Genomic DNA, 26,471 nt, shown 5'->3' with positions numbered 1-26,471 from the left:
TTAGTTTTATATCTTTTGTTAGTTTTACATCTTTTGTTAGTTTTATATCTTTTGTTAGTTTTACATCTTTTGTTAGTTTTATATCTTTTGTTAGTTTTACTAGTTTTACTTAATTTGATTGAATAGTTTTAAAAAAAAAAACTACTCAATCAAATTAAGTGAAATTAAGTGAACACGTTTTTATGAGAGTGCGTTGAAGGCAGACGTTATGAAATTTAGTGAACACGCCACAAGGAGATAACTCAATTTAAAGTGCCGACACTCCCTTCCCATCTTTAATAATAGCTTTTCTTCCTAAAAATCGAACCTTTTGCTCGGTATCATAACAAATTGTTTTTTCGCTGTGTAAAAAAAAAAAAAACTACTTGATGAAATTAAGTGAAATTTTTTTTCGGAGAACTTCATTCCATAATGGATACGTGCAATATAACCTTTTTTTTTTTTTTTTTTTTTTTTTCGATATTTTCATTTTTTAATGTGTTGATTAAACTGTACAAGTGCCAACAAATGTATAAGAAAACTATTCAACAATATCAACCCAAATAAAATACAATTCTTAAAAGAAATCAAACGATATACTAAATTCTACATTTTTTTCCTTACCTTAAAATGAAATTACTTACTCCCTCCCCATCACTCAATACACTTTTTTTCTTTTTTATTACTAGCTGACAGCCCGGCGTTGCCCGGTCGTACAATGCACTTAAACGTGATATTTTAATTTATGCAGATTGCGTATGTATTATTATAGAATCAATCCTCTATTGAATGCTATATATTACGAGGAATAATTTGTCCGGTGGACTAATTCACACAAAAAAAAAAAATAATAAATAATAAAATAATGATAATGTCATTCATCAAATTCCGTCTGTGTTTATTTACAATATCATGTCAGCTAATATTTAGGCTTGACGATGAATGCCCTGGAAAAGTCACACTGTTTTAAAATATGTAAATGAAAAAATGATTTGCAGTGATTTTAAATGATACATCTCCTTTTATCGTAAATTGAACTCATTAATAAAAAAAAAAAATTAAAATAAAATAGTGAGGTACACTTGGGCTTGAACACTGGATCATTCGATCCGTAGTTGAATGCTCTACCACTAAGCTATATCTCTAGATTATAATAAACCTGTCTTTTTTTTTTTATTAAAGAAATGATTTGCTGAAATTTTATTATTTCCCTTAACCGGTATAACGTAAAAATATTCCCTGTAAAAATTCTTTTTTTATCTGTAAGAGAAAAACTATTTTTAAGATTGGATTTTTTCAATTTTCGATACATATCTGAATTTCTATACAAAACATATCTAAGAACACTGCCAGACATATAAATTAGCTTTGTGTGAAATTTTCAAAAAATAGGCTCAGCCGTTTTGGAACCTATGAGGAACTCATGCACACACACACACACGCACACAGTGACTTTTCGATAACAGTAGAGATTATCGGTTATTAAGATTATCAATCAAGATTAAGCTTCTGCTTTTTCGGTTATAAAAATTAAAATTGATTTTTTTATTATTATTTTATTATTAATATTGGTTGTTGATCCACTGGCAAAGGAGTGATTGGACCAAGTAATTCACTTCTGTTCATCCATTCGCACTTTTCTCAATAACCACACTTTGGATTTTTTAAAAAAATTTTGCACAAACATTAGTCATCGTAAAAGTAAATTTTTTCACTTGTTGGGGGTGGGACCTTGCATGCTCAGCTTGTTATTAAGATTAAGCACTTCCTACGTTGCCCATTACATTTGAATTTGCATACGTGACAATTCTTTCCTTTCTTTTTTTTTTTTTTTTATTATTATCAGTTGTCATTAAGATTAAGCCTTTCTTTCTTTGCTCATAAAAATTTGCGTACGTGATTATTCAAGTGAACTGGATGCCCACATTTGCTTTCAATTCATTCATTTTCTCGTTTCAGGGCAAGCGATGGAAATTGGCAGTGCTGCCATCAACATTCTAATTGATACTTGGGAAGGTCATTTAACTCCTCCAGAAGTTGCCTCCCTTGCGGACCGTGCCTCTCGTGGTCGCGACCCCACGATGGTGAAAGCAGCTTCTGAATTGGCCTTATCATGCTTACCCCATGCCCATGCCCTAAACCCGACAGAAGTGCAACGTGCCCTTCTCCAATGTGAAGAGCATAGTAAAGAAATGCTGGAGAAGGCCTGCCTTGCGGTGGAAAGTGCCGCCAAAGGTGGAGGAGTTTACCCGGAAGTTTTGTTTGAAGTTGCCCGTCAATGGGACAAAATGGCCGAAGAGTCTGCCCACCTTGGAAACAGTGGAGGTACACAAGGTAGGAAAGCACAGTCGACTCTCCTCTTACTTGGCAAGTACATCTACAAATCTACATCCTATATTGTTTTTTTTTGTTTTCGTTTATGCACTTTTTTTGTTTTAATCCAACCCATAATTTAATTTGGATCATTCTGACTATTTTTCTTATTCTCGTAATTTAATTTGGATCATTCTGACTATTTTTCTTATTCTCGTAATTTAATTTGGATCATTCTGACTATTTTTCTTATTCTCGTAATTTAATTTGGATTATTCTGACTATTTTTCTTATTCTCGTAATTTAATTTGGATCATTCTGACTATTTTTCTTATTCTCGTAATTTAATTTGGATCATTCTGACTATTTTTCTTGTTCTCGTAATTTAATTTGGATTATTCTGACTATTTTTCTTATTCTCGTAATTTAATTTGGATTATTCTGACTATTTTTCTTGTTCTCGTAATTTAATTTGGATTATTCTGACTATTTTTCTTATTCTCGTAATTTAATTTGGATCATTCTGACTATTTTTCTTGTTCTCGTAATTTAATTTGGATCATTCTGACTATTTTTCTTATTCTCGTAATTTAATTTGGATCATTCTGACTATTTTTCTTGTTCTCGTAATTTAATTTGGATCATTCTGACTATTTTTCTTATTCTCTTAATTTAATTTGGATTATTCTGACTATTTTTCTTATTCTCGTAATTTAATTTGGATTATTCTGACTATTTTTCTTATTCTCGTAATTTAATTTGGATTATTCTGACTATTTTTCTTATTCTCGTAATTTAATTTGGATTATTCTGACTATTTTTCTTATTCTCGTAATTTAATTTGGATTATTCTGACTATTTTTCTTATTCTCGTAATTTAATTTGGATTATTCTGACTATTTTTCTTATTCTCGTAATCTATTTTTCTTATTCTCGTAATAACATTTCTGAATTTTTTAGATAAGGATTGCTTATTCATATTATTTGGAATCTTCGGACTACCATTCTCATCTTGAGTGTCATTTTCACAACGTTTTGGTTGATGCAAACTCTGACCTTCTTCAGGTGTATCTTGTTGAACTCTGGAATGTTTCTCTCGAACTTAGGAATTTGGATGGAATTTCGAACAGAACGTTTTATTTACTTCATTGGGGTAGCATGTTCTTGTTCCATCAGCTATAACCGGATAAAGGTCCTAAATAATTTGTAATTATATTTTTTGGTTGCCCACTTTGAGAATTGAACTTTCAACCTTCCGCAACGATCCGTGGCGCAGTGGTTAGAGTAGTTGGAAAAATCTAATGTAAAAGTAATATTCTTCTGAAGATTTTGCGCTATTGTCAGTAACGGAATCAGTGACAAACTTTGGAGATGTGATCGCGTCAATTGAGGGTCACAAGCGATCAGAAGACGCGCTGGACTCCTCTACTAATTCGTATTCTAACTGATCACTGTGGAGACGAATTACACCAGGAGATATGATCTTGAATTGACTTCATCACTATTATTCAAGGGAACTTTTTGAGGCTGCTCTCTTCTAATGAAATTTATCCCGTGGCTCAAACCCTAACCCAATGGTTCATGTATATTTAACGAGAACAAAACTGATTGGAGTCGGTTGAAGTTGTGACGTGAAATGTAAACACTTAGCAATTTGTCAACTCACTTGCAAGTTGTTGTTACCTGACATGGACTTCTATTATTGTACCTAATGGAATAAATCTATTTTATATATATATATATATATATATATATATATATATATACTCCTATAAATTTTTATATTTGTGTCTTGTTTGCCACTCTACAATATAACAGATTCATATTATTTGGATTTTTCAGACTACTGTTCTCATCTCGAGTGTCATTTTCATGATGTAACCGCCAACATTCTTCAGGTGCATCTCGGGAACTTGGATAGATTTTTAATGAAATTTTTATTTACTTCATGGTTGTAGCATTCTCTTGTTCCATCAGCCATGACTGGATAGAAGTCCCAAGTAATTCGCAATTTTATTTTTTTCACACTGAGAATTAAACTTTCAAGAAATTATCACTTTTACAATTGATTTTTTTCAAGTACTTTAACCACTGTGCCATGTTTTAGTATGCATTTTTGGAGAATTAAATCTATTTTATTTCTAGTTGTAAATATCACTATTTATTATATACTACACTGGGTAATAGACTAGCCTGGGTGCCTGGCGTTGCCTGGGTGTTTGAAGGTGTGTTGAGCAAAAAAAAAAAGTGGTAGTAGGCAGGCAGACTCGAACCCGTGACGAGAAGGCGGAAAAGAAAGTGAAAGAAAATCTGACGTCTTACCGCTACTCCATGACGCGACCGGAAGTCTAAAACATTCAAATTTAACGTTGTCAATCAAAAACAAAAGATGACTTGCAGAAATGCTGTTGCTTTTAAACCTGCCACGAAAGCGAATTAGTTTAATGTGGGGGAAAAAAACAGCTCCCCCAAAAAGGGGGCATTCTCACAGTATCCAAATAAATAGTTGTCTCAGTATGAAGGGTTTCACCTACATTGACCAAGGACCAATTACAGAACAGATACTACCCGGCCTGAAGGTCGGCGCTTGTGTTCAAATAGTTGCACTTTATTTATACGAAAAAGACAAACACTCAAGACTGGTGGGAATTTTGTTTAAAAAAAAGATAGACAATATCCGTTTGTAAATGCAGGATATTACAATCTGGGAAGTATGTGAAAACTTCTCATGGAATCTGACGCGAGAAGCCCAATGCAAAAAGCCTTTCGTGGTCATACAGATGCGTGCGCCCATTTTGCCCTTTATATAATAGATTTTGTTGTTGTTTATTTATCACTGCATATATTATCTATTATTTATAATTAATGGTTCCCATATTGTGTTCAGATTCTCGAGTTCAACTAGATACACCTGAAGAACGTCGGAGATTACATCAACCGAAATGTTGTGAAAGTGATATTCAAAATGAGAACAGTAGTCCGATGAATCCAAATAATATGAATTCCCATCTAAAAAAATTCAGAAATGTAATACAACACAGATTTGATTAAAAAAAAAAGTTGTTGTTCGATGATACAACAAATCCACAAAGTCTTGTTAAATCTGGCAATCGAAAAAGATTATTTAGAACGGCAGCAAAATAAATATTTACATTTGAACGCATAAAAAAACTGAATCTTTGAATTTAAAATCAGATGGTCATATTTTTTCAAGTGTTGAATTATGCATTTTTATTTATTAGATAAAGTATTTTGTTTCGTATTTGAAAAAAAACTTTTTTTTCATGAGAAATTTATCGTAAAGAAGTACCAATTTTTTTTTTTTGTCTTTTAGCATTTATTTATTAAGATAAAGTATTTCATTTCATATTTAAAAGAAAACCTTTTCATGAGAAATTTATCGTAAAGAAGTACCAATTTTTTTGTCTTTTAACATTATCATGCAAGGTTTTTAAAGTTGGGTCTAAATATCACTGAAATTGACAGATCTATCTTTGATTCTAGCTAGCCAATTTCCATTTGTTACTGAAAATAAAATGCCTTCCTTAACTGCAGTTTATTTAAAAAAAAAAAATTATGTAGTCCTGCCTTGACAGATAATGATATAATTTCCCTCACTCTTTATCTGTACCTAAACCAAAACGTAGATTCCATGAACAAAGTTTCTTTCTTAGAACTGCACGCCTATGGAACTCACTTCCATTTGCCTGTTTCTCACCTGACTACAACTTGGATGTCTTCCAAGTCCAACATAAGCAAATTCTTGATAAACCTCCCCCTTAAGTAATCCCATTTACCAAATTTCCATTACTAATGATTACTACGATATTATCCCATTGATTACTGTACACGCAATAACCCTTATCCTCGAGTGACCTCCGGGCCTTGATAAGTGGTGACTCCCAGGTAAAAAAAAAAAAAAAAAATTTTTAATTATGACCAAAAATTCAAAACCAGCAAAGGGAATAACTCCTTGAAGAATATAAAAAAGAATATAAAAATAGTTATTTCTCTTACACGTTTAAAAAAAAAAATGTGCAAACAAATTAAAAATAACTTCATTGTATCTCAAACAGTGGCGTAGAAAGCACATTCCAGATAATCTTATGACCACATTAATTTTATGACCACATTAATTTTATGACCACCCTAGGTAGCAAAAATAGTTGCTACGCCACTGATTTCAAGCAAAAAATAATGGAGATCAGTGTAAGGAAACTTGGGCGGGTAATTATTATGAAATTATTGATTCATAAATTATAATTTTAGAGACAAGCGTTTTGTAATTTGATTCTATCTGTCAACAAAGCTTATAAATGCCTTGATTGTAAAATTTAAGTTTTGATGTGAAATATGAACCTAACTCCTTATGTTCAATCTCCTTTCATGATGTTAACCTAAGGTGATCTAAATAGTTTTGTTATCCTCAAAATAAGTGATATTCAGAGGGAGCGAGGTCATGAGAATATGCAGGATGGGGCAAGATTTCCCAACTCAAATTATCACGATGAAAGATGACTCTTTTTCTGCTGACTAAAGAAGGTTGTTTTCGGGTCAACATGGCGGAGAATATTGCAGAAAAATGTGAATAACGCTTAGTACTTGTGCATCTATGTTATCACACTAAAATAATGTTATTTAGAAAGCCATTCTTAACACGGCAAGGAGAAGGTGTTTTGTAATTATTCTGTACTTTCACCTAACAATTTAAGAAAAATATTTGGCAAAATTGGAATTTAACATGAAAATACTATTTTAAAAAAAAATAACGTGGTAACAAAGATGCATAAGCACCTAACGCTTTAATAATCTGAAAGATAAAGTTATAAATTATGGTGATAATAATATGCATAAAATAAATGACAATGGTTTAAATTTTCCATTTTGCAAACTGGCAAAAATTTTGTATCTGATATTTGGATTCATGTAGAAACAAAGGCATGTTTTTATGAACATTGTTTTGATCTTTCACCTGATCCTGATGGATTTTATACAAAACTAGCCTGGGTGCCTGGCGTTGCCCGGTAGGTGTGTTAAAAAAAAAAAAAAAAAGTGGTAGTAGGCAGGTAGGCTCGAACCCGTGATGTGAAGGCGGAAAAGGAAGTGAAAGAAAACTTGACGTCTTACCCCTACTCCATGACACAACCGGAAGTGTAAAGCGTTCAAATTTAACATACAAGGGGCATGCAATAAGTAATGCCCCTGACCCACTTCCAGTTGTCTGATCTAGCTGAAAGTTTTCATGTGCAATGATTTATATCTCTACGAATTATGTGGCAAATTACAGCTCTGAACTAATTGTGGTTTCTGTTTTACAGGGGTTTGAACTGAGTCAGGTGTGAAATGGAGCCTGTTGAATGTTGAGCAGTGATCTGGTTTTTGTATTTGAAAGCACGCACACCACAGGAGACTTTTAATGAAATGAAAGAAACTGATGGTGATAATGCCCCATCATATGACCTTGTAAAATGCTGGCATCGTAAATTCAAACATGGCCAGAAGTCTGTGGAAGCAGCTCCCAGAACTGGTCCCCCCCCCCACTTCTGCCATTGATGAGGCATCTGTCCGTCAAGTTGAGGCTGCCATTTTGGAAGATCAGCGCATTACTAAATAGCCCAAGGTGTCAAGATTAGTACAGGGTCTGTGGAAACTATCATTCATGACCATTTGCATATGCATAAGGTGTCTGCCAGATGGATTCCCAGGTTGCTCACACCATTCCAGAAGCGAGAACGCGTCGAGTGCTTGAGGATGAATTTGGAGATGTGCCAAGAAGATGAGTCAGTTTTTCAAAAGACTGATTACACAGGATGAAACCTGGGTCCATCACTATAATCCAGAGACCAAAGCCCAGTCAATGCAGTGGAAGCACTTGGACTCACCACCTCCAAAGAAGGCAAGGGTGCAGCTCTCCGCTGGCAAAGTCATGCTCACAGTCTTCTTGGACCAGGACGGAGTAGTGATGACAGATTTTCTGGCAAAGGGTACCACAATTACAGGAGCCTATTATGTTTCACTTTTGAGGAAATTAAGGGAAGCTGTCAAAATCAAGAGGCAGGGCAAGATCAGCAAAGGTACCCTCATCCTGCAGGACAATGCTCTGGTCCACAACTCTCATGTCGTCAGATCAGAAGCACGGGCGTGTGGTTATGAAATCCTTCCCCATCCTCCATACTCTCCTGACCTTGCACCCTCTGAAAGCGTTTCCTAGATGATGCAGCCTTGATTTCTGAAGTCACGTTGTGGTTGGAGGACCAACCTGGGGTGTTCTATGAAAACGGTCTCCAGAGATGGGAGAAATGCATAACTCTGAGTGGTTCCTATGTAGAGAAAGACTAATAACTGTGCCAAGTTTTGTTGCTCTACTGTTATGGGAAGTAGGTCAGGGGCATTACTTATTGCACGCCCCTCGTAGTCAATCAAAAAGATGACTTGCAGAAATAGCATTGCTTTTAAATCGCCCACGAAGGTCTTTTTTAATGGGGGTGGAAAAGCAACTAGGCCAAAAAAAGGGGGCAAATAAATAGTAATTGCCTCAGCATGAAAGATTTCCCCTACATCGACCAAGGACCAAATACATAATAGATACTACCCAGCTGGAAGGCCAGGCGCCAGTTTTCGTTTGATTAGTTTTGTTTTATTTATACGAAAAAGACAACCACTCAAAACGAGGGAATTTTTAAAAACTCTATCAAAAAAGAGATAGAGACGATGTCCGTTTGCAAATCTGAGATATTACGATCTAGGAAGTATAAGAAAACTTCTCTTGGAATCTATCCGACACGAGAATCCCGACGCAAAAAGCCTTTCACAGACATACGCACATACCCATTTTGCCTTTCACTTATTAGACTAGCAGGGGGTACCTGAGTGTTTGGAGGTGTGTGTGGTTTTGGGTAAATCAAAACTCCGGGGGGGGGGGTAAAATAAAATAAAAAAATTTGTTAGATGAGTATGAGGCAAAGTTGGAAATTAAAGTGTGAAAAAAAAATCGTGCGACGTTAACCACTGGGCCACCGTGACATACTAACAGAAATACGTTTGAATTTATCTATTTAAGTATTAAAAACAGAATTGATACGTGGCCGCAATAATTAACTCTACTGCTTCTATTTGACCTCATTAATGAGGTCAATTGTTTACCCAACTTTGACTGGTTTTTTCCCCAAGATGTTGGGGAGGAGGAAACCAGCTCCCCATTGTCCAGATTGAAGAGCAATTGTCTGATATAAGGAGTTTGGCCCCACATTGATCAAAGCTGATTGTTTCTGGACATTTCCCGGTGTGATTGCCGGGAACGGTGCCTTAGCTTTGAATTAGTTTCACTTTTTTTAAAAGCTGAATGAACACAAGACTGGCTGAAATAGCAATAATTTTGTAAAGTCACTGTAAGTAAATCTAGACGCTACACGCTTTCCCAAATTGTAGATATTATTATCTAGGGGGTATATAAACGGTTCTAAGCGATAGTAACCCCCCTCAAGAGCATCGGCGAAAAAAGCTTTTGCGAGACATACACGAAATGGTCACACACATTTTGCCTTTCACTTATTAGACTAGCAGGGGTTATCCGGCGTTGCCCGAGTGTTTGGAGGTGTGTGTGGTTTTGGGTAAATCAAAACTCCGAGAGGGGAGTTAAAATAAAAAAAAAAGTTTTGGTAGGTGAGTATGAGGATCGAACCCGAACCCTTGCGGCGAAGTTGGAAATTAAAGTGTGAAAAAAAAAAAGTGTGCAACTTTAACCATTGACTCACCGCGAGATACTAACGGAAACACGTTTGAATTTATTTAATTACTTAGAATTGGCAGGTGCATGTTTTAATGACTTGATGAGGTCAAGTTTAACTGCGGGATAGTATTTCATTTACTGCGGAAAGCTTTTTTATTTTTGTTTCCCCAAGATGTTGGGGGGGGGGACCAGCTTCCCTTGTCCAATTTGAATAGCAATTGTTTGATATAAGGAAAATATTTCCATATTGATCAAATCTGATTGCTTTTGGACATTTCCGCCGATAGACGGAAAATACCGCCAGAATTAGTGTCGCTTTTATTATAGGAAAAAGACTAATCCACATGCGGCGAGCGACAAATGTTGAATATTTATCTTCCCAAAGTCAAGCAAATTAAATAGACAGCCGAGCTCCGTTGTTAACTTGGAGATATTACAATTTATATGTGATATAAAAAGTTTTAAGAAGTTGCAAGCCGACCAACCGCTTCTCTGAAAAAAGCCTTTCTTGGACATACACAAAAAGCGAACATACATACACACATTTTTGCTTTTATATATATAGATGTACAATATTGGTTCGTCTATTATATAAACAGTAGTTGTCTATGTCCAGCTAAAGCTTAAAAAATATGCAACAAACCCCCAAAAAGTTTTCTTTTCTTTTTTTTTTAAATGAAGGCTGTTTAAAAAATATCTGAAGAAATTAGAATGTTTATACCTTCAAGTATCAATATAAAATTTTTTGTATATTTAGAATTAGACTTATTAAAAAAAATATACAGTAAAATGTTTATGATGTATATACTCATCACAGAATGAAGATGCCATATTCTAAAAATCATGTGGGTTTTGCTAGTAAATGAAAATCTTTAGTTGTCAAAGGTCAACTAAAGATAAATTTGCCCTGCAGTATCAATCAGGAAGAACTTTGAATTAGAAAAGCTTGAAAATGAAGACGGAACATAGTTTCCAGTAGGGTAGCCAGTCCGAAGAATCCTGAGACAGAGCAAAGTTCTTTCCCGTGTAGAGACGGAAAAGTTAGGCGTAGGAATTCTTAAGAGAGTCAGTATATTTTATGGAGTGATTCCGGTTTCTGATTGGTTGATAGAAAAGCATTGTTCCATTTGATTGGTCAGTTCCTATTACCTTTTTCTATAAATAGATCCTTTTAATTTTTTTTTATCTCACCCTTTTACTCTACCAAAAATATTGCACCAATTTTCCCCAAGTGAGAAACTTCACACTATTTAACACCTATTTTTTATTTATTTATTTTTTTAATGTCACTGAGCAATGCCGGGTAGTCTTACTAGTCTATATCTATATATATATAAAAGCGAAAATGTATGTGTGTATGTATGTTCGCTTTTCCTCGATGTCCACGAAAGGCTTCTTTCAGAGAAGCGCTTGCTCAGTTCACAACTTTTTAAAACTTTTTATATCATCTATAAATTGTAATATCTACGAATTACTCACGGAGCTCGCCTGTCTATTTAATTTTATTGACTTTCAAACGTTAATTATTCTACATTTCCCGCATCGGCACACGTTACATTCAGTTTTCGGTATAAAAAAAGCGAAACTCGACTCTAATCACAGGCCCAGAGCCAGTTTGGTCAATGTCGACTTCATCATATCAGACTGTAGCTTTCATTTCGCTCCACCTAATAAACAGGGAGCGGGTTTTTAAAAACAAACAAACCGATTTATTCAAAACTGTCCTGCACAAAATAACTACTGAATACCTATCGCCGTCACGTCAATCAAAAACGCGCACCTGTTTTTTTTTTTAAACACTTTACTATTTTCCAACTGCGCGTCGTCAACGCTGCGGGTTTTTTTCACATACCCCGAAAAACACCCGTGCAACGCTGGGTACCCCTCGCTAGTCTATATATATAAAAGCGAAAATGTATGTGTGTATGTATGTTCGCTTTTCCTCAATGTCCACAAAAGGCTTCTTTCAAAGAAGCGCTTGCTCGCTTCACAACTTCTTACATCTATACATCTATAAATTGTAATATCTCAGAGTTATCCACGGAGCTCGCCTGTCTATTTAATTTTATTAACATTCAAACGTTAATTATTCCACATTTCCCGCATCGGCACGCGTTACATTCGGTTTTCGGTATAAAAAAATGCGAAACTCGACTCTAACCACAGGCCGAAAGCCAGTTGTCTCAAGAGAGCGAAGTAACGTTTGTTCAATGTCGACTTCGTCATATCAGACTGTAGCTTTCATTTCGCTCCTCTTAATAAACAGGGAGCGGGTTTTTAAAAACAAACAAATCGATTTATTCAAAACTGTCCTGCACAAAATCGTAACTGCTGAATACCTTTCGGCGTCACGTCAATCAAAAACGCGTACCTGTTTGTTTTTTTAACACTGTACTATTTTCCAACTGCGCGTCGTCAACGCTTCGGGTTTTTTTACATACCCCGAAAAACACCCGGGCAACGCCGGGTCAACTTCGTCATATCAGACTGTAGCTTTCATTTCGCTCCTCCTAATAAACAGGGAGCGGGTTTTTAAAAACAAACAAACCGATTTATAACAAAAACGGTCCTCTCGACCGGTTCTATGCATGCGTCAGATGACGTCATGACCTGATTTACTTTACATAGTTGAAAAACTGAACAAATTTTGTGTATGTCGCGTTAGATCAGTTGATTAGCGCGTTGGTTCATTGTCTAGATGTTTTGGGTTCGAATCGTGGTGTGAGATGTCTTTTTTTTTTTTTCTCTAAATTTAAATATTGAACCTGTGTTATTTAAGCTATTTTTCACGTAACGTTCGTTTTTCTGTTTTTTTTTTTTTTTACTTCACTTATCCACCCCCGACCGCACACTCCAAAACACCTGGGTACCCACCGATTTTTTAAATTTTAATATCGAAACAGGCTTATTTAAGCCATTTTTCACATGTTCGTTTTTCTGTTTTCATCGTTCGTTTGCCTTATGTTAGTTCTTTCTGTGTTTTTTTTTCCCGCTTAAGTGTTAACGTTGTTTTCTTTTTTTACTTCGCTTATAACAAATAAACCTACATCGTCGTCGTCGTCACTTTTTTACTTTTTACGTGAGCATTTTCATTTGTTCCTCTTTTGTTCAGTCTGTTGGCTAATTCCAAAACTATTTTGTATCTTTCTTCCAGGCGATCCATCTCTGTCCGTGGATGTATCGCGCACTCAAGACGAGGATTCCAACCTGCCCCTGATAGTCGAATCCGTTGGCGACCAGGCCAACTCATCTTCCACTCTACCCATGATTCCTTTCAACCAGCAGGGACCCCACACGTCCGGCACATCTGGAGTGTCGTCACAGAGCACCCCGCCTCCGCCACCCCCTCCTCAGATCATTCTGCATTCCTCCAACCACCTCAACCACCCAGCGCCTATGGTAATACCGTACACTTTGCCAGGGCCAGCGCAGGGCAGTCAACTCCCACACCATCCAACCACATATGTGCCAACGTACAGCTTCTTCAATCACCATCAGTATCCACCTCCACCCCCACCACCACCTCCACCTCCTCAGACCACACACGTTCCACTTCATAATAATATGCACCACCCGGGTGCGTATATCACCACCTATTCCTACCAGAATCAGGCGCCATTCACTGTTGGTAACATACAGAGCGTTCACCATAGCACAGCTCAGATATTCAACGGAACTAGTCATATTCGACACTTGGGGCCAACCGTTCAGATTTATCCTAACCCCAATTGCCAGGTGAGGAGCGAATCTTTTACTCTTGCTCATAAAATGCTTTCTTTTTCACTTAACTCATTTTTTATGGTTCTGATACGCATTTCATGTTTATATCTTTCTTCCTTTTTCCTTCTTTTTTTTTTTTTTTTTTTAAATCGTTTCTTACAATTGATTAGTAAGCCTTTTATCATTCAAGCACTACCGTGTTTGAATATATGTGTAAGTGGCAGTTTTAGTCATTTAGAACTGCTTTAAAACTTCACCGCTCACTCATTTCTCGACCAAATTTCAAACAAATAAATATTACAGTTTATAGATCACCTTCTCAGCTATATTGTGAAAAAGAAATTTTCAATTTTCGTTCAGTAAAACAAAAGTTACGATTAATTTTCTGGTGTTCAAAATCGTAAAAAATAATATAAGGTGAGCGACGTTTTTCATGACTGGTTTCCATAGCAACCATGTTGCTTCAGCAACTACTGTTGCTACTAATTCACTAATAAAAGTATGAAATGGAGATAATTAGGGGGATTTTATTGAAAGCAGATGAGTGCCATACATTGTTATTACATATGTTTATAGGGTAAAAAAAATAAGACTGAAATTAAACAAAGAACAAGTGAATTTATTGGAAGCCTTAAAAAATCATGGATTACAATAGAAAAATGCAAGCATAGTTAAGCTTAAACATGGAAAAGTAAAGGACTAGTTGTTAAAACTGGAAATGAAAAAGACAAGATATTCTAGTAAAAAATATAAGTTTATAACTTAAAATATTGCAGCATTAAGAATTTTTTAAAAAATTCAATTTATAACATTATATAATCAGTTCTTAATGCTGCAATATTTTAAGTTATAAATTTATTATATGCTGGAATTAAGTGGTCCTTTTTAATGATCACATGCTGGAATTTAATGGTCCTTTTTATGATGACAAGTTGGAATTTAATGGTCCTATAATATAGTAAAATAATGAGTACATACATCTTTTGTTTCCATCAAAAATTGCTTCTTTTTAATGATCATATGTTGGAATTTAATGGTTCTTTTTAATGATCATATGTTGGAATTTAATGGTTCTTTTTAATGATCATATGTTGGAATTTAATGGTTCTTTTTAATGATCATATGTTACATTTAATGGTTCTTTTTAATGATCAGATGTTGGAATTTAATGGCCCTTTTTGATGTTATATTTCACCTTATATTCGTGAACTCCCTTTTATTTGAAATGAAAAAATAAAACTGTTGCACTAATGATAGGTGTATTTAATGAACTTCCTCCAAAGGAGAAAGTTTCATGGCAATATGGAATTCACAAAGTCGCATGTATATCCCTGTTAGGGGAAATAATGACGTTATGTTTTTGCAGCTCTTGCAGAGAGGTGTCAATATCCGCCTACATACAACTTCTGGTATTCCCTAAGAGTCACCCATCTGGTACTCACCAGGCTCAACGTTGCTTAACTTCTGTTTGTCAACGTGATTATGCCGGATTTATTTGAAAAACAGAAATTCATATTTCGAGGCGATGATTGATATAAACTTACGAAACTAAGCAAATCTAAATCGAAAGGATCTAAGGGTTTTTTTTTTTTTTCTGTTAGGTGAGCACTTTGCAGCCTATGCATGGGAACAGCTCTGCAACTACTGGGACCAACGTACAACATGTGGAACAGCCACCAGTGTTCACACCCTGCCAACCTACATCATCCACATGTGTACCCGGTCAGCAGCAACAGCAAATGTGTGTTCCTGGGCAGCCATCGCAGCAAGGGAGTCAAGCAAATCTCCAGCCTTCATCATCCATCAACAACCAGACGCAGATGAATTATCTGATGGCTGCGTACCGGGTGGGCATGTTGGCCATGGAAACATTAGGCCGCAATGACCGGCCGCAAATCAAGTATGCTCGGAACCCTCCCTATGGTGAGGATGTCAAGATGCTTCTTGGAGTAGCACTCAAGTTAGGTAAGCATTGTTTTTCTAATGTTATTAAGTAGCACTCGAGTTAGGTAAGCATTGTTTTTCTAAGGTTATTAAGTAGCACTCGAGTTAGGTAAGCATTGTTTTTCTAATGTTATTAAGTAGCACTCGAGTTAGGTAAGCATTGTTTTTCTAAGGTTATTAAGTAGCACTCGAGTTAGGTAAGCATTGTTTTTCTAATGTTATTAAGTAGCACTCGAGTTAGGTAAGCATTGTTTTTCTAATGTTATTAAGTAGCACTCGAGTTAGGTAAGCATTGTTTTTCTAAGGTTATAAAGTAGCACTCGAGTTAGATAAGCATTGTTTTTCTAATGTTATTAAGTAGCAATCGAGTTAGGTAAGCATTGTTTTTCTAATATTATTAAGTAGCACTCGAGTTAGGTAAGCATTGTTTTTTTAAGGTTATTAAGTAGCACTCGAGTTAGGTAAGCATTGTTTTTCTAATGTTATTAAGTAGCACTCGAGTTAGGTAAGCATTGTTTTTCTAAGGTTATTAAATAGCACTCGAGTTAGGTAAGCATTGTTTTTTTAAGGTTATTAAGTAGCACTCGAGTTAGGTAAGCATTGTTTTTCTAAGGTTATTAAGTAGAACTCGAGTTAGGTAAGCATTGTTTTTCTAATGTTATTAAGTAGCACTCAAGTAAGGTAAGCATTGTTTTTTTAAGATTATTAAGTAGCACTCGAGTTAGGTAAGCATTGTTTTTTTAAGGTTATTAAGTAGCACTCAAGTTAGGTAAGCATTGTTTTTTTAAGGTTATTAAGTAGCACTCGAGTTAGGTAAGCATTGTTTTTTTAAGGTTATTAAGTAGCACTCGAGTTAGGTAAGCATTGTTTTTTTAAGGTTATTAAGTAGCACTCGAGTTAGGTAAGCATTGTTTTTTTAAGGTTATTAAGTAGCACTCGAGTTAGGTAAGCATTGTTTTTTTAAGGTTATTAAGTAGCACTTAAGTTAGGTAAGCATTGTTTTTTTTAAGGTTATTAAGTAGCACTCGAGTTAGGTAAGCATTGTTTTTTTAAGGTTATTAAGTAGCACTCAAGTTAGGTAAGCATTGTTTTTTTAAGGTTATTAAGTAGCACTCGAGTTAGGTAAGCATTGTTTTTTTAAGGTTATTAAGTAGCACTCGAGTTAGGTAAGCATTGTTTTTTTAAGGTTATTAAGTAGCACTCGAGTTAGGTAAGCATTGTTTTTTTAAGGTTATTAAGTAGCACTCGAGTTAGGTAAGCATTGTTTTTCTAATGTTATTAAGTAGCACTCGAGGTAGGTAAGCATTGTTTTTTTAAGGTTATTAAGTAGCACTCGAGTTAGGTAAGCATTGTTTTTCTAATGTTATTAAGTAGCACTCGAGTTAGGTAAGCATTGTTTTTCTAAGGTTATAAAGTAGCACTCGAGTTAGGTAAGCATTGTTTTTCTAATGTTATTAAGTAGCACTCGAGTTAGGTAAGCATTGTTTTTCTAATGTTATTAAGTAGCACTCGAGTTAGGTAAGCATTGTTTTTCTAATGTTATTAAGTAGCACTCGAGTTAGGTAAGCATTGTTTTTCTAAGGTTATTAAGTAGCACTCGAGTTAGGTAAGCATTGTTTTTCTAATGTTATTAAGTAGCACTCGAGTTAGGTAAGCATTGTTTTTCTAATGTTATTAAGTAGCACTCGAGTTAGGTAAGCATTGTTTTTCTAATGTTATTAAGTAGCACTCGAGTTAGGTAAGCATTGTTTTTCTAATGTTATTAAGTAGCACTCGAGTTAGGTAAGCATTGTTTTTCTAATGTTATTAAGTAGCACTCGAGTTAGGTAAGCATTGTTTTTCTAATGTTATTAAGTAGCACTCGAGTTAGGTAAGCATTGTTTTTCTAATGTTATTAAGTAGCACTCGAGTTAGGTAAGCATTGTTTTTCTAATGTTATTAAGTAGCACTCGAGTTAGGTAAGCATTGTTTTTCTAATGTTATTAAGTAGCACTCGAGTTAGGTAAGCATTGTTTTTTTAAGGTTATTAAGTAGCACTCGAGTTAGGTAAGCATTGTTTTTCTAATGTTATTAAGTAGCACTCGAGTTAGGTAAGCATTGTTTTTCTAAGGTTATTAAATAGCACTCGAGTTAGGTAAGCATTGTTTTTCTAATGTTATTTAGTAGCACTCGAGTTAGGTAAGCATTGTTTTTCTAATGTTATTGAGTGACACTTAAGTTAGGTAAGCATTGTTTTTCTAATGTTATTGAGTGACACTCAAGTTAGGTAAGCATTGTTTTTCTAATGTTATTGAGTGACACTCAAGTTAGGTAAGCATTGTTTTTCTAATGTTATTGAGTGACACTCAAGTTGGTTCTGGTGCATATTACGAATTTTGCGTAAATGTTTGGTAGGGATCGATCGGAAACTTAAGCAAATTGCTGGAATATGCCAACCAGAAAGCAATAACAGACGTGGTTAGCTAATGAGGAGCAAAGCAGACGGCTTTTGATAAATTGTAAAAAAAAAACAATTGTCATGAATTTAGCCAGCGAAGATAAAATATAACAGACGCAAGTGATACCCTCCAATAGAACTGGTGCATAACATGCGAAAGTGCCTTAGTTTTTAATTATGCGAAAAAAAATCTTTCTATTTATTTGCACAAAAACTGAAACATTCATACATAAAACTTACAGTTGATTATATTTTATTTTTGTGTTTTTTTTTAAAATTCTAATTAGTATCTGATAAAAGTTATTTTTTCGTTTCCTAGCGATTTTAAGATTTCGATCGCTGCTTTGCATATTTCGGTGGTTTGCATCAAGTGCCAGTTGAGCCTGAGCGGACATTTATAAGAAATATAATTTGTAATATGCACCAATACGCTAAAGTATGGTACTTGTTGCTTAGGTAACATTTACATGCAGCTTTAATGTTGCCATCATGCATCTGAGTGCATTCGCTGCCACAGACTGTAATTGTTATCTTCACTTCAAGTCGGTGCTTTAATCCGACACTGATCGCAGTATTAATCATGTGGTCTCGTTCAGTGCTGGAATAATAAGCATAGTAACCAAAGCAAACTATAACTTCAGTTCAAAACACATTTTGTTTTTTTACTGTATTTTGGAGGCAATATAAGATAATTTCTTTGCTGCTTGTAAAGGCCAGAATTTTATTTTCCATATAAAAATGGCCACAGATGTTCTAATTTTTTTAAAAAGTATTGCACAATGTTATTGTTTGTTTTTATTTTCTATTGTATCACAGTTTTTTTTTTTTATTAATAAAAAATATTACCGCATATTTTTATATTTTGCAGGCAGCAGTTACCTACAGCAGTTCTGTGCCAGCGCCGTTAATGCTGTGGTCAGTCCTTTTGTTCTCTACGACATTATTTGGGAAGCTGCCCACTATTTGGCCCGCAACAATCCCACTCAGGTTCACAACTGCTTGCGATCAAACTTCCTCAACCCACTGGTCCAGAAATGTATACAAATGTACGTTTTTATGTTTTTTTCTTTTGTTTTTTTTTAACCATTCGTTCTTCATCGTTTCAAAAAGTATTTTGAGAATTGACTCGTATTCAATATTTAATATGCCATACCATTTAATGATCGAAAATTTTCAGTTAAGAAATATTAGGTAGCCATTAAGAAATATTAGATAGTCATTAAGAAATATTAGATAGCCATTAAGAAATATTAGATAGTCATTAAGAAATATTAGATAGCCATTAAGAAATATTAGATAGCCATTAAGAAATATTAGATAGCCATTAAGAAATATTAGATAGCCATTAAGAAATATTAGATAGCCATTAAGAAATATTAGATAGTCATTAAGAAATATTAGATAGCCATTAAGAAATATTAGATAGTCATTAAGAAATATTAGATAGCCATTAAGAAATATTAGATAGCCATTAAGAAATATTAGATAGCCATTAAGAAATATTAGATAGCCATTAAGAAATATTAGATAGCCATTAAGAAATATTAGATAGTCATTAAGAAATATTAGATAGCCATTAAGAAATATTAGATAGCCATTAAGAAATATTAGGTAGCCATTAAGAAATATTAGGTAGTCATTAAGAAATATTAGATAGCCATTAAGAAATATTAGATAGCCATTAAGAAATATTAGATAGTCATTAAGAAATATTAGATAGCCATTAAGAAATATTAGATAGCCATTAAGAAATATTAGATAGCCATTAAGAAATATTAGATAGTCATTAAGAAATATTAGATAGTCATTAAGAAATATTAGATAGCCATTAAGAAATATTAGGTAGCCATTAAGAAATATTAGATAGTCATTAAGAAATATTAGATAGTCATTAAGAAATATTAGATAGCCATTAAGAAATATTAGATAGTCATTAAGAAATATTAGATAGCCATTAAGAAATATTAGATAGCCATTAAGAAATATTAGATAGCCATTAAGAAATATTAGATAGCCATTAAGAAATATTAGATAGCCATTAAGAAATATTAGATAGCCATTAAGAAATATTAGATAGCCATTAAGAAATATTAGATAGTCATTAAGAAATATTAGGTAGCCATTAAGAAATATTAGATAGTCATTAAGAAATATTAGGTAGCCATTAAGAAATATTAGATAGTCATTAAGAAATATTAGATAGCCATTAAGACATATTAGATAGCCATTAAGAAATATTGTTTTATTTAGAAGAGTGAAATATAGTTTTTACTCTGAGAATCTTTCCTAAGACCACTTGCCGTTGGAATTTTCCTCTTGCTCCCCATTTCCCCAACTGTAAAATAGACAAAAATGTAATGTACAGTTTTTAAATAAAATAATTTCTATAGACATGACTGTGCTCTGTTTGTTTTCATTGAACAGGCTGCGATTGCTTGCTCATTGTGCCAGAACAAAGTCTGTCTTCGATTCTCACACTGATTGAAATGCGAGTTGAGTGATCTCAGTCAAATGTTGCAACAGAAGAATTCTTCCTCCATCAAATAAAATCACAATTTCCGTTTAGAAATTTTAGTCTAACCAAATCAAAACATGTTAGATGGCTTAGAGTCCACGGGTCCATCTTGCTTAGAAAAGGCACACGATCCCAACTGATCGTCAGACTCTGGGAACCCTAACCCAACCTCTCTTGCTCATCTGCATATACATATATGTATATAACATCCAGACAACTTCAGAAAGACCACTTGAAATAATGGCTAGTCAGCATTTGCTTTAAACTGGGCAGTTTGCCACTAATACAGGGACATCAAAAACCCAATGGCTAGGATGTCCTGGCCATTACTCTAGTGATTCCTAAACACAGCAAGGAACTCCTTTTAAAGAGTAATCAAATTCTGGGTGGTCAAATCCAAAATCAGAAATATTTCACATTTTTTTTTTTGTTTTTTTTTTTGTGGCTTTTCTTTTATCTTTCATCTTTCATCTGCAACAAGTTTATTTGTATGCAACATCAACATACAACCCTTGTCTGACGCTGACGAGATAACCTCTGGTCCATTGATAATGGTTGGGATAGAACGCACACTTCTGTTCAAGATCCTATTTGTTATTTGCCAAAACTGGTGGGAACCAAGCCGTTGATCAGCTACCTTGGATTTAAGAGTGGGCATATAGCTCTCTTGCATTTTTTATTACTCTTTTACAGTGGTTGCTGGCAGTCCTGAAAGCAGCTTTAGTCTCAGTGCATCTATTACTCTGTTCCGTCTGCCTGCTTCCCACCGGACTACAACTTGGATGTCTTCAAGTCCGACGTTAACAAATTCCTAATGAGCCGCCCCCTTAAGTAAACACTTCATCAAATCTCCACACTAACGTAACGTACTTGCAATAACCCTTATCCCTGAGTGGCTTCCGGGCCTTGATAAGTGGTGATCACTGTAAAAAAAAACAACAAAAAAACCCCACTACTTCATGTTTCCATAGCAAGTAGAAAGAGATTAATTAAAAAATTTTTGTCTTTTTATTTTTTTTTATCCATATCCTGCAACAGAAGAATTCTTCCTACCTAATAAAATGGCAATTTCTATTTAAAATTTTTATTGGTCTCCCAACAAAGGAGGGATTGGACCTTGTAATTCACTTCCATTCATCTGTTTGTTCGTTCGTACTTTTCTCAATAATCACACCTTGGATTTTTAAAAAAAATTTGCACAAACATTAGTCATGGTGAAAGTAAATTTTTTTACGTGTTGATGGAGACCCTGCATGCTTGGCGTGTTATTTTGGGTGAGACAATGATGCTCGTTTCATTCTTTTGGATAAAAGTTCGACCAAATCAAAAATGAAATTCAGTGGATGACTCCCCTTTCATTCATCACAGTTATGACTCATCTCCTCTGCCAAGTGCATGCAACTACACCACCCACTAGTATATATTGACATTTTGTTGTTAAAATTAAAATGTCAATAAAAATGGCGTTAAAATTAAAATGTCAATAAAAATGGCGTTAAAATTAAAATGTCAATAAAAATGGCGTTAAAATTAAAATGTCAATAAAAATGGTGTTAAAATTAAAATGTCAATAAAAATGGTGTTAAAATTAAAATGTCAATAAAAATGTTGTTAAAATTAAAATTTCAATAAAAATGTTGTTAAAATTAAAATGTCAATAAAAATTTTGTTAAAATTAAAATGTCAATAAAAATGGTGTTAAAATTAAAATGTCAATAAAAATGTTGTTAAAATTAAAATGTCAATAAAAATGGTGTTAAAATTAAAATGTCAATAAAAATGTTGTTAAAATTAAAATGTCAATAAAAATGGCGTTAAAATTAAAATGTCAATAAAAATGGTGTTAAAATTAAAATGTCAATAGAAATGTTAAAATAAAAATGTCAATAAAAATGTTAAAATTAAAATGTCAATAAAAATGTTGTTAAAATTAAAATGTCAATACAAATGTTGTTAAAATTAAAATGTCAATAAAAATGGTGTTAAAATTAAAATGTCAATAAAAATGTTAAAATTAAAATGTCAATAAAAATGTTAAAATTAAAATGTCAATAAAAATGTTGTTAAAATTAAAATGTCAATAAAAATGTTGTTAAAATTAAAATGTCAATAAAAATGGTGTTAAAATTAAAATGTCAATAAAAATGTTGTTAAAATTAAAATGTCAATAAAAATGGTGTTAAAATTAAAATGTCAATAAAAATGTTGTTAAAATTAAAATGTCAATAAAAATGGCGTTAAAATTAAAATGTCAATAAAAATGGTGTTAAAATTAAAATGTCAATAGAAATGTTAAAATAAAAATGTCAATAAAAATGTTAAAATTAAAATGTCAATAAAAATGTTGTTAAAATTAAAATGTCAATACAAATGTTGTTAAAATTAAAATGTCAATAAAAATGGTGTTAAAATTAAAATGTCAATAAAAATGTTAAAATTAAAATGTCAATAAAAATGTTAAAATTAAAATGTCAATAAAAATGTTGTTAAAATTAAAATGTCAATAAAAATGTTGTCAAAATTAAAATGTCAATAAAAATGTTAAAATTAAAATGTCAATAAAAATGTTAAAATAAAAATGACGTTCAAATTAAAATGTCAATAAAAATGTTGTTAAAATTTAAATAAAAATGTTAAAAGTAAAATGTCAATAAAAATGTTGTTAAAATTAAAATGTCAATAAAAATGTTGTTAAAATAAAAATGTCAATAAAAATGTTGTTAAAATAAAAATGTCAATAAAAATGGCGTTAAAATTAAAATTTAAATAAAAATGGCGTTAAAATTAAAACGTCAATAAAAATGGCGTTAAAATAAAAATGTCAATAAAAATGTTGCTAAAAATAAAATGTCAATAAAAATGTTATTAAAATGTCAATGAAAATGTTAAAATAAAAATGTCAATAAAAATGTTGTTAAAATTAAAATGTCAATAAAAATGGCATTAAAATTCAAATGTCAATAAAAACAGCATTAAAATTTCAGTGAAAATGGCGTTAAAATTAATGTCAATAAAAATGTTGTTAAAATTAAAATGTCAATAAAAATGTTAAAATAAAAATGGCGTTCAAATTAAAATGTCAATAAAAATGGCGTTAAAATTAAAATGTCAATAAAAATGTTGTTAAAATTTCGATAAAAATGTTGTTAAAATTAAAATGTCAATAAAAATGTTAAAATTAAAATGTCAATAAAAATGTTGTTAAAATTAAAATGTCAATAAGTGTTGTTAAAATTAAAATGTCAATAAAAATGTTAAAATAAAAATGTCAATAAAAATGGCGTTAAAATTAAAATGTCAATAAAAATGGTGTTAAAATTAAAATGTCAATAAAAATGGCGTTAAAATTAAAATGTCAATAAAAATGGTGTTAAAATTAAAATGTCAATAAAAATGGCGTTAAAATTAAAATGTCAATAAAAATGGCGTTAAAATTAAAATGTCAATAAAAATGGTGTTAAAATTAAAATGTCAATAAAAATGGCGTTAAAATAAAAATGTCAATAAAAATGTTGTTAAAATAAAAATGTCAATAAAAATGTTGTTAAAAATAAAATGTCAATAAAAATGTTATTAAAATGTCAATAAAAATGTTGTTAAAATTAAAATGTCAATAAAAATGGCATTAAAATTAAAATGTCAATAAAAACGGCATTAAAATTTCAGTGAAAATGGCGTTAAAATTAAAATTTCAACAAAAAAGATGTTAAAATTAATTATTGCTACATGGATAACATTAAAACATGTATTATAATAAAACTGTATTCCTTTCTGTTTGTTCACAATTTAATAAACAGAAAAGAAACACAGTTTCACAAATTAATATTCACACTGAAAAGGTAAGTTTGCACACTTTCATTCTAATGAGATTTCTATAAATACTATTTATTCAAAGGAAATCTACATTCAAGAAATAGCTTCACTTGCATATTACATTAAAGAATATCTCTTTTAATAATTAGCTCCATGTTATAAAGGAAGCGGAAATTTTTTTTTTTTTAATATCTTACTGCCTTTGCAAACTTCAAGTGTGTAAAAACTATTACGAGACGCTAATTGTGGTTTTGTTTGTTTTCAGGTTCATGCACTGTGCCCATCAGCGCATCCACCACATTTCATCATCGGAATATGATGAGTTTGTCGGCATCATCTGCAGCGCCCAGAAGGCCTTCTGCATGTCTCCGGGTGGTCCTGTGCAGTTCAACGAGCTCCTACAAAGCTTACGCCGCTCCAAGTCGTGTCGCAAAGAACTCTGGCAGAAAATTGTCAACGGACTCACCACAGGGAACATGTGACGCAGCAGGTGCTACAGCTGGGCTGCTATCGTCATGACGACGACGCTACCACAATTCTTCGGGTGGCATCACTACTCACCGCCACAATGCACTCCATCATATGGAAACGCAGAAACGGATACACGCAAACAAGTTCCGAAAATACGTTAAATTAATAAACTGAAATGTGGAGGTGGAGATTAAATTTGAACTGGATTTTATTCCCTGCGTTCCCGTTTTATGTGTGTATACGTATGTCACCTGTGTGTGTGTGTCACCTGTGTGTGTGTGTGTGGGTGGGGGGTTTCTTAGTCACTGTTGCTCTGTTACTTTTGGAACACTCTCCTGGTAAAACCAAACCAAAAAAACTTGCTCGCTGTCAATCAGGCAGAGCACCATCTGAACTGAACAAATTGAGTAAAACTTAAAATTTTTATTTAAAATTGATTTTTTTTTTTTTTCGTTTTATTAGTTGCTATACTTTTGTGACTTTCTACGTTTTTGGTTCGTTAATATGCAAACAATAGAAGTCAAGAAATCTCAGGAAATCTTTCTTCTGTGTATTTAATCATATCCATCTCTCTTTCCCCTCTCTCTTGCTCCCTTTTTATCTCTTTCTCTTTATTTCTCTTTCTGCCTTCTTGCTCTCTTTCCATCTTCTCTCTCTATCACTCTCTCTCACTATCTCTCTCTCTCTCTCCCCTGTTCCATCTTTCACTCTCCCTCTCTGTGTGCACTTCTCTCTCTTTCCTTTGCCATCTGAGGATTTCAATTGATGATGTTATGCCACGTTCTTCTTCTCCATAGCAACATCTTCACATGCATCAACACTTATCGTATATGGTTTGATGCTTTCTCTCTCTCCCTCCCTTCTCCCCTTTTCTTTTCCTCCTCTCTCCCCTCTCTCCTTCCCTTTCCCTACCCCTTCCCTCCTGTCTCCTTCCCTTTCCCTACCCCTTCCCTTTCCCTACCCCTTCCCTTCTTCTCCCCCTTCCCTATGCTCTCCCGTTCCCTCCTCTCCCCCTTCCCCTATGCTCTCCCCCTTCCCCTATGCTCTCCCCCTTCCCCTATGCTCTCCCCCTTCCCCTATGATCTCCCCCTTCCCCTATGCTCTCCCCCTTCCCCTATGCTCTCTCCCTTCCCTTTCCTTTCTCTCCCCTTCTCTTTCCCTCCTCTCTTCCCTTTCCCTCTTCCTCCCCCTTTCCCCTCCACCCCTCTCTCATCTACACATGGTTAGATGCTTTTCACAACATCACTTACACTTTGCCTTTCATCTTCATCTTCATAAAACAACTAGCGTTCCTATGGCATCAAAAATGTCCGCCAATGCCTTTCTCTATTGCTTCCCAACTTTACTTGCAACAAATTTTAGAATTAAATTCACCTGAAAAAAAAAACAACAAAAAAACAAAACAAAAAAACAACAAAAAAAAAAACAGTTCTCGTCTTGTTTAAAGTGCAAACAATACTCGGTTCCTGCTGATGCTTGCATTCACTGAATTATCTCCCTTAGTGTTACATGCAAAAGAGGTTATTTATACATAATAAAAACGGACAGCA

The 26,471-nt window shown here is 33.5% G+C and overlaps 1 protein-coding gene across 2 annotated transcripts in view; it reads left to right on the top strand.

Annotated features, from left to right (window-relative positions):
- Positions 1 to 26,257, top strand: part of LOC145266312 (zinc finger SWIM domain-containing protein 8-like) — a 128,780-nt gene extending 102,523 nt beyond the window's left edge. Inside the window, exons 21-25 of one of the 2 annotated variants that reach the window (XM_080121869.1) lie at positions 1,939 to 2,313; positions 13,176 to 13,756; positions 15,343 to 15,706; positions 18,991 to 19,168; positions 24,716 to 26,257. In XM_080121869.1, coding sequence (XP_079977995.1) covers positions 1,939 to 2,313; positions 13,176 to 13,756; positions 15,343 to 15,706; positions 18,991 to 19,168; positions 24,716 to 24,932 — 1,715 coding nt within the window. In that variant the 3' untranslated portion in view covers positions 24,933 to 26,257. Of the gene's footprint in view, positions 1 to 1,938; positions 2,347 to 13,175; positions 13,757 to 15,342; positions 15,707 to 18,990; positions 19,169 to 24,715 lie in introns of both variants that reach the window. The other variant, XM_080121868.1, reaches the window with a different exon arrangement.
- Positions 26,258 to 26,471: the final 214 nt, after the last annotated feature.

This window comes from Euprymna scolopes, chromosome 41, assembly GCF_053919585.1.
Source record: "Euprymna scolopes isolate OS-2025 chromosome 41, ASM5391958v1, whole genome shotgun sequence".
NCBI classification, from domain to species: domain Eukaryota; kingdom Metazoa; phylum Mollusca; class Cephalopoda; order Sepiida; family Sepiolidae; genus Euprymna; species Euprymna scolopes.
The sequence above is the reverse complement of the archived record's forward strand: the minus strand, read 5'-3'. Positions and strand labels throughout refer to the sequence as shown.